Here is an 8,266-nt window from a genome sequence, read left to right as displayed (position 1 = left end):
GAAGCTGGTGCTCAGAGGGACAGCAGTATTGATTGCGGGTCTTAGGCGGCTTTCTCAAAGCTCACGCATCAGTTTTAGCTCTGGCACCATTGACATTCAGCTGAAATGAGGAGGGGGGGAGCATGTTGATTACCCCCGAGGGAGACAGCAAGGGCACGCTTTGGACATGATGACCACCAGCTGCATTAAATGTGCATTCCTGTCTCTCCTGCTCATTGTTTGTTCATTTTTACACAACATCTAGTGATTTAAATGTGTGTGTAACTCACCAACAGAGGATTCCTCAGGAGCAGGTATACACACAACACAATATCAGAAGTGTTTAAAGCCTGTAGGACAATGAGTGTTTAATGTTCTCATTTGGGTCCATTCTTTCACTGGAGGACTGATTCATAGATTCAACCGTTTCTTAGCAGTGGTTGTCGTTTTTGGTGTCTTGTGACAGTGTTGAGGGTTGTGTGGGTGTATTTGTTTATCACATTTCTGAATGTAATAAAAGGTAGCATATGAATGAAGTGGAGATCCTCCATTACTGGAATCCATCATTCTTCGTGTGTCGTCAAAATAATGTCCATTCTGAGGAGACCTGCTATTTTCTGGAAGAGGTATAATGTGCCAGACGTTTCAGGCCTATCTTGCGTGTGTCAGTCAGGGTTTGTGTATTTATAAAAGCTTCTTATATTGACACTAACTTGCTGCTTTTGTCAACACAGCTGAAACCATACCATGAACTAGTCACAGTAAAAGGAGAGTAGTTGGTAAGGCGATGCTACTACAGATGATCCTTTTTTGGAGGGTGGGGAGGTCATGAACAGTTAAAGCTTTCAATTGAAACATAATTACAGACATATTGGAGTGTTGCTGTTGATCACAAAAAAAGATTACACTGTGAGAAATATAAAGCCACCAACTGTTCAACAATGGAGGGACAGGTTTAAACTGTTTATTTGATGGAGAGCCTAACAGGCAAAGACTGATTAAGAACACAACTTCTCCATAATCTCAGTGGAGAGCAGGAGTTGGACTGTTGCAGTCTACATGTAATTGGGTCCATTAATACAGAAGGGTCTGTGTATTAGTGCATGTAAAGTGATGGCAGAGTGATAACGTAATTGAGATTTCTCCTGACGCTATCTTCTTTAATTTTCAGAATTTCCCAATGGGCATATAATGTACGGTTAAACATACGGGTGGTTACATATTGGATAGGAGGAGGTTAATTGTAGTGGTGGACAGTAGTGGAGTACATTTACTTGAGTACTGTACGTAAGTACATTTTTTTTGTATCTGTACTTTACTTGAGTATTTGTTTTTTTGGAAACTTCTGACTTTCACTCCACTACATTTCAAAGACAAATATTGTACTTTTGACTCCATTACATTTGTAGGAAGGTTGTTGTTACTTTTTGACTGAGCTTTGAAGTCAGCTGTTGGTGGTTTTTTTCTTTTCTAAAATGCAGTTCGTCACATGCTGTGTTCCTCACAAAAGGAAACCAATCACAGTTGCTCCTCTCAAATGGGATCGATGTAAAAGTGGAAATACATCATCCAGGCGCTCTCTGTAACAAGAACAAGCAAGCTCTGCCTCTTTCATTCAAACAAAAAGCGGTAATGGTGACGGCAGAAGAAAGACAAAATTAAATCTCAAGATGTTATTATAATTATTAATTATTCCAGGTAGCTTTTAAAGTTGGATTGTTTTATTGGGGTGAAAAATACAGCATAATTCATGTATATATACTGCCTCTGAAGACAGAAAGAAATCTGTCATTTAACAGACTTGTTGAACTCCTCACAGTTATCTTCAATCTAATTTTATGATGTGATTCTAATACAGTTACATCAGAAAATGACAATAACTGTCCTTTTTGATTTTGATTGTATTTCTATGCTGAAGTTTTTATAGGTGTTTCTATAGACTTTGTGTAGCAGAGTGGTTCTACAAGCATCAGTGCATCATTAGATGGTTTCAGAGAGTTACAAGGTTCTGTAAATGCATCATGAAAACAATACAGTGTGTATTGATATTAGAAAATTTACTTTGTAATTTGTACTTTTGAATACTTAAGTATTTTTTAAAAAAATTACTTTTGAATAGTTAAGTATTTTTAAAAGCAAGAACCCTAGTACTTTAACTCAAGTAAAATTTTGACTGAGCAACTTTCACTTGTAGTTGAGTAATATTTGACCAGGAGTATCTATACTTTGACTCAAGTACTGGGGTTGAGTACTTTGTCCACCACTGGTTAATTGGGTGCCTATGTCTGTGATGCCTCTATGAAGAGAACCTGAATGAGATGAGTCGATGTGATGCTTAAATTTGTTATTTGACTTATGTATCATATTTAATTGTTAACTGCATATGGAAATGCTTTAAGGTCCAATTTGTAAGATGATCAGGGGTTAATGGGCAGAATAATGCAGAAATGGAACATGATATTTATTAGTATGTTTTCATTAGTGTATTAGAGTATTAGTGTTCACCTGAAAATAAGAAATGTGTTTTCGTCACCTTAGAACAGCCATTCTCAACCAGTGGCCGCAGGATAGTTGTGGGCCTCAGAGCACCAGCTCATGGGCTGCAGAGGCAGCTTTCAGAGACCAGTTACATCCGAATATCATCAACGTGTTTTCGACAGTTTTAGCCAGGTAACACTGCCTTTGATGCAGTGAAAGAAAATGGATTGGTTTTTTGAAATGATAAGAGCGATACAGCTATGAGAGACATGCAGTATTTGTAATCTCCAAGCTCATTGCCATATACCACTAAATCCTACACACTGGTCCTTTAAGTGCAAAATTTTAAAAAAGGAAAAAAGAGGTCAAAAGATCCACTGAAGGTGTCTTCATGATGACCTATAGAGTTAAGAAGACAAAGAACGTTTGATGAGGAGGAGGATAAATACCGCCCATTGGGACTTTACACACAGTAATGGGTTAACTGGTATATAAAACCTTAATATATTATTTATTAACAATTACTGAAGTTTTTAGTGACAACATAGAAACCTTTCATAAAGGATGACCTATCTGAAAATGTCTCTGTCTTCATTATAAGGGGGTATCATTTTTGTTTTTAAGAGTCTGACTTAGAAAATTAAATTGGCTTAATGCATGTCCACAACATGATGTCTCCAATCCAAGGTTTTCTATTTTGGAGTTGTTTGTTTTAACTGATGGGTAAAGCAGTGCCAATGACAAGCAACAGCCAGTCTTTTTTAACATTTGCATGCCCTCACATTCTGTTTTCTAATCTAGTTAAGCTGTCAGCATGAGGGACTTCAGTGAATATGTCAAGCCACTCCTTATTCTGCAAACCAACAGCTATCTGTGGTGATAAGTCTGCTCCTCTTGTTTGTCTTTATTTATGCTCCAAAGATGTATGTGCCCTTATAAAATGCTCCAACAGAGCCTCTTTAGTTAAGCTTCTCCTCTGGTAGAATAGGCTGTGATTTAACAAGATAATATGGTATACTGGATACATTTTAAAAATCCATATCAATATAACAACAGAGAGAGGATAAAATAGAAACAAAGACATGCTTGAAAACGCACATACACACATGCACGCACACTCTTTTTCATTACCTGGGGAACCGTACAATACAGAGGAGTTGATTAGGACTGCCGACAAAAGGACAGTAGGCTCCGGCTGCCTCTCTGAATTCATTGTCATTAGCAGTGGAACACCAAGCCCTTTTCAAACTCATTAGTTGATAAAACAACCCTCTGATTTCCCATTAAAAAACCCATTCGTCCTCCCTCGCTGGCAATGCCCCCCCCCCCCCCCCCCCCCTCTCCACCACAGCCCTACATTTCCACACCTTCAAAGCCACTCCTGAGACTGGCAGAAAAATGGCAGCTCTTATGTAATTTTCTTAAGACGTTTGGTCTGATTCCTTCCAGATTGACTGTGCAAGTGTATGGTTTCAAAGCTAACAATTACAGTCTTGATTTATAAAACGCTTCACAAATAACCACTGATGTGAACTGATTACCTATTTTGCATGTGCAGCATTTACAATTTGCTTTATTGATTTCCACATTCAGTATTAAGGTTATTTCCCTTCCCTCTTGGGATTTGGAGCTGATGGGGTCTATTAAAGGACTGAAATAGAAAAGTAATTGTGTTTGATGCAGTTGTTCTGTGCCTGAATTTCTTACACACTTAAAAGGATGCTTTGGATTATATAATGTGGGGTTGTAAGAGGTATTATTAGATGGTGGTCGGCAAGCCCCCAGTTAGGAGAAACAGAAAGGAGCACCAGCATGCGAGCTAAGCAGTGAGCTACAGTGGACAGGGTCAATTTTAGCCACTTAAAAATGTCCAGCTAAAAAAATCTATATCAGTTTTAAGTGTACACTATACCCAGAATATTTTCACTGCTTTACTTTTCCATCAGGTAGCCTTTTTAGCTGGTAAACCACAGTTATATAAGTCAAATAGCACTCTCTCCAAACCAACCAAACTCCATAGGCAAAAAAAAGCAATTTTACCACACAGAACAACTTGATTGATTTGATTATTTGTGTCATTGTGTGACTTCTGTGTTTTAAAGGATAGTTCTGATTGACTCAGTCACACAATAACACCAACAAACTAGCACATAGTGGTAGACCAGCATTTCCCCTATTGTACAAGGTAAAATGACCAATTTTGCCTCTGTAGCTTGGTTGGTTTGGAGAGTGTGATATTTGGCTCATATAAGGTCTGTATTTTGTCAGAAAAGGCTGCCTGACAGAAAATAAGGCAATGAAAATATTCTAAATATAGCGTACATTTAAACCGATAATGTGTTTTTTTTTAGCTGTGCCATTTTAAGTGGCTAGAAAAACCTTTTTGTGGCTGACCCTGTCCACAGCAGTTCATTGCTTAGCTTCTGTGTTGGATCCCCTCTCTGGTAGAGCTGTCACGATACCAGAATTTCAAACTTGGATACAATACTAGTATAAAAAAATGACACTCAATATCTCTTTCGATACCACAGCAAAGAGAAAAAAAGTCTTAGGCACACATTTTATTCACTTTTTTATTAACAACCTGCACACAGTACTTGTATAGAAAAGGTCACTGACCGCTGTCTGGTTCTGCCAAATTCCAGGCAGGAAACTTACTTACTTACTTACTTACCAGAAACCTTACTTTCTGGTTTGCCTAACTGGGGATGTGCCGATCCGTATCTAATGGTGATAAAACACTGACTATCAGTGAGTGCCTCATACAACCCCACATCAAATAATCTGAAATATCCCTTTAAAAAAGCATTTCTGTGGATGAACCCTGACCCTTTTTCAAAGCAATCAACTGAATCTTCATCTTAAAAGAGAAACAAGTCATTTCTTGTTTCCTGGCAGAATAACAATTTATTTAAATTTAGACAAAAGGAAATACATATTTGTGCTTTGTGCAGTTTAATGAACAGCTTATTTATATACACTTTATACACTTATGTATATATATATATATTTATATAATCTAAATTGAATTATCACCACCTATTGAATATTAATAAATATCAAAGACCCATTCCTCCCCCACCCCCACCAATAAGTACCTATCTGATAATCTAAAGGTGTAAAAAACCCAGTTATCTTTTGAATTTTCAAAAACATTCATTCAAAGATGCGTAGTGTCAAAATTCAAGTCAGTATGTCTCATCCAGCCAGGATCAACATCAACTTCTCTGAACTCTCATCATGTCAAACAAAGGTCATGAACCCACATCTACCAGCAGTGTTTTGTCTCTTGTTGTAATCCGGATGAATCAAACCAAGACAGAAACGAGAGGGCAATCACTAACAACACCAGTCTGAATCCACACAGATTAACCTTGTCTCTCAGCTTAATCACTCTAAATCGTCTGAGATCCTGAAGACGCACCTGAGCACAAAGTTTTTAGCAATGGTTTTGAGAAGCGGGATATGCTTCTTGACTCATTTCCTCATTGTAATGTAGATCTGACAGGCAGTTTTGGTTCTGAGAAGAAAAAACCTAAAATGTAGCAACTGGAGTCGGCGGTTTACAAATTTGCATGGATGTCCTCGTGTCGCAGCACTTTATAGGTGATCCAGTAGAAGATGTTGAATATAAGGAAGCTCAAGGGAAACACAGCTCTGGATATGGTGTCAATACGCTTGGCTCGGTCCACAAAGCGCTTGTGGAGCACCTCTCCATCGAACATGGTGACCGGAGGCGGCGGGGTGAACACAGTGGCCCCTTCCACAGCGGTTCCATCCTTGGTCTGCAGGCAGTGACCCAGTCCATAACCCCGGAAGTAAAAACCACGACCCTCCCGCACCAGTTCCTCCTCCTGTGGAGTCAAACATAGGGAAAACAGATTGGCCTCTCGCTGTCAACAAGAATTAGCTTGCAGCTTCTTACATTTCCTCTCAGTGGCTGATTCCCAAATGTGTTTGGGGTGTAGCAGCAGAAAAGGGCAGCAGCGTGCAACAGAGGGATAACCACAGAAAAATAAAGAAGCATGAGCCACCACTGAAAAATGAAACTCGGGGATGAAGCTTATTAAATACAGTAAATAATTTGTCAGTGATCATGTGAAAAACAGGACCAAGCCTCTTGTTGTTCTTGTGTTGCCATTGCAGTACATTTCAGTCCAGGTCAGTCTCATTTCCAAGTTGTCAAAAACTGACATTTTGTCACGCCCTTCAGCGACTCAAACAGACACACAAAGTACCTGTTAGTGGCTGTAAAAGAAGCACCAGAGTTTTGACATGGTATAAAGAGCAAGAAAGTCCATGTCTGGAAGAGGTGACGTAAATGGATGGGTCAAACAAACACAGCACTTCCATCAGTTTGTGTTCCATGTGAAAACTAAAACATTAAGTTTTAAAGCTACTACAGGAACATGCATATTGTGTTTAATTTTTTGAGGCCCCTTTTGACAAAAGTGGTAGTGTTTCCACCATAATAACCACAAAATATAATGTCAAAAATGAAATTATGTAAAAAAAAAATGTTCTCCTGCTTCATTTTAACCAGGTTATATATTACTCATGTCAACTTTGAGCATTTAAGTACAAGCTGAATTCAGTGAAGGTCTGACCCAGTGGCAGCTATTAAGACTAACTACAACACTAGTGGATGGTCTAGTTAACTTATGTAGGTCATATAGAGGCATCAGAATTAAACTGAGACTGTTTCATAACCACTTAAAAACTCCTTGTAGTAGCTTTAAAGTACATGATGTTATGTCACCTTGCGACTTGCTTCACTGATTTCATGTAATCTATGTGATGTAATGTACTTTTATTTAAGCCCAAAACATGGTCTTTTCTAATACTTTATATTCTATTTTCTAATCAAGGTATCCAGGTAATCCTCAAAATCACATACAGTATGTCTGTGCTCTCTTGGCACAACAAAAGAAAATAACACACTTATTTGTCTAGAAATATAAAATAACAAAGTAAATCATTACTAAATAGCTGATAACAAAATGCATACATTTTGGTTCATATTGTATAAATTAAGCAGAATGAACAGGAAGGCAATGCATGCACTCCAACAAATAAGTGGCAACAACGAAGAGGAAAAAACAAAATACATTTATTGATTGCTAAATCATTTAAATTGCCAGCAAAATGCTTTAAACATTCAAAGCCATGACACATGCATTTTAAATGATTTAGACAATACAATAAAGCCTTTTCATTTTTCCTTCCTTGTTTTTACCACTTATTTTTTAGAGTGCGTGCACTGCCTTCCTGTTTATCCTGCTTTTTTTCTCCTGTTTTCCAAGAGCAGCCAACACCTTGTCACCTCGCGCAGTCATCTCTTTTTTTTGGTTAAAAGAGTCTATGGACATTTTGGAGACATCTTCAGTATATCATAAGTGAAGTGAAACATTGCTGTATATATATTTCTTAGAGCATCAGCTGCTTGCCTCTGCTGGTTGCATGTAATAGTGACACACATGAGACAAACACTGGGGCTAAAACAGGCAATATAGCCTCAGATAAACTTTCTTTAATCAATCAAGGTTTTTGAAGTTTCTGTGACACAAAGAGGGGAATCAGAGGGCATCGTCATTAGGAGGAAGAAAGGAAATTATAATTCTGAAAGTTAATCAAAAAATTAACCTCCATCTCTCCTTTCCAGCTCTTTTCAAAGTAGCAGAATGATAGACCTTTCAAAATGCCTATTAATAAAAAGTCATGATCCCAACCCCGCCAAAAAAAAAAAAAACTTGCACTTGGCGTTATGCTTTGATGAATGATGGGGGACTTTTTTTTCCCTTACAGTGAA

At 38.0% G+C, this 8,266-nt stretch overlaps 1 protein-coding gene across 1 annotated transcript in view; it reads right to left on the bottom strand.

Moving 5' to 3' along the window:
* Positions 1-5,141: 5,141 nt before the first annotated feature.
* glra4a (glycine receptor, alpha 4a) overlaps positions 5,142-8,266 on the bottom strand; it is a 72,226-nt gene continuing 69,101 nt past the window's right edge. The window contains exon 9 of the mRNA XM_084719554.1: positions 5,142-6,311. Coding sequence (XP_084575680.1) covers positions 6,021-6,311 — 291 coding nt within the window. The 3' untranslated portion in view covers positions 5,142-6,020. The remainder of the gene's footprint in view (positions 6,312-8,266) is intronic.

This window comes from Lutjanus erythropterus, chromosome 5 (assembly GCF_056507025.1).
Source record: "Lutjanus erythropterus isolate fLutEry1 chromosome 5, fLutEry1.hap2, whole genome shotgun sequence".
NCBI classification, from domain to species: domain Eukaryota; kingdom Metazoa; phylum Chordata; class Actinopteri; order Lutjaniformes; family Lutjanidae; genus Lutjanus; species Lutjanus erythropterus.
The sequence above is the reverse complement of the archived record's forward strand: the minus strand, read 5'-3'. Positions and strand labels throughout refer to the sequence as shown.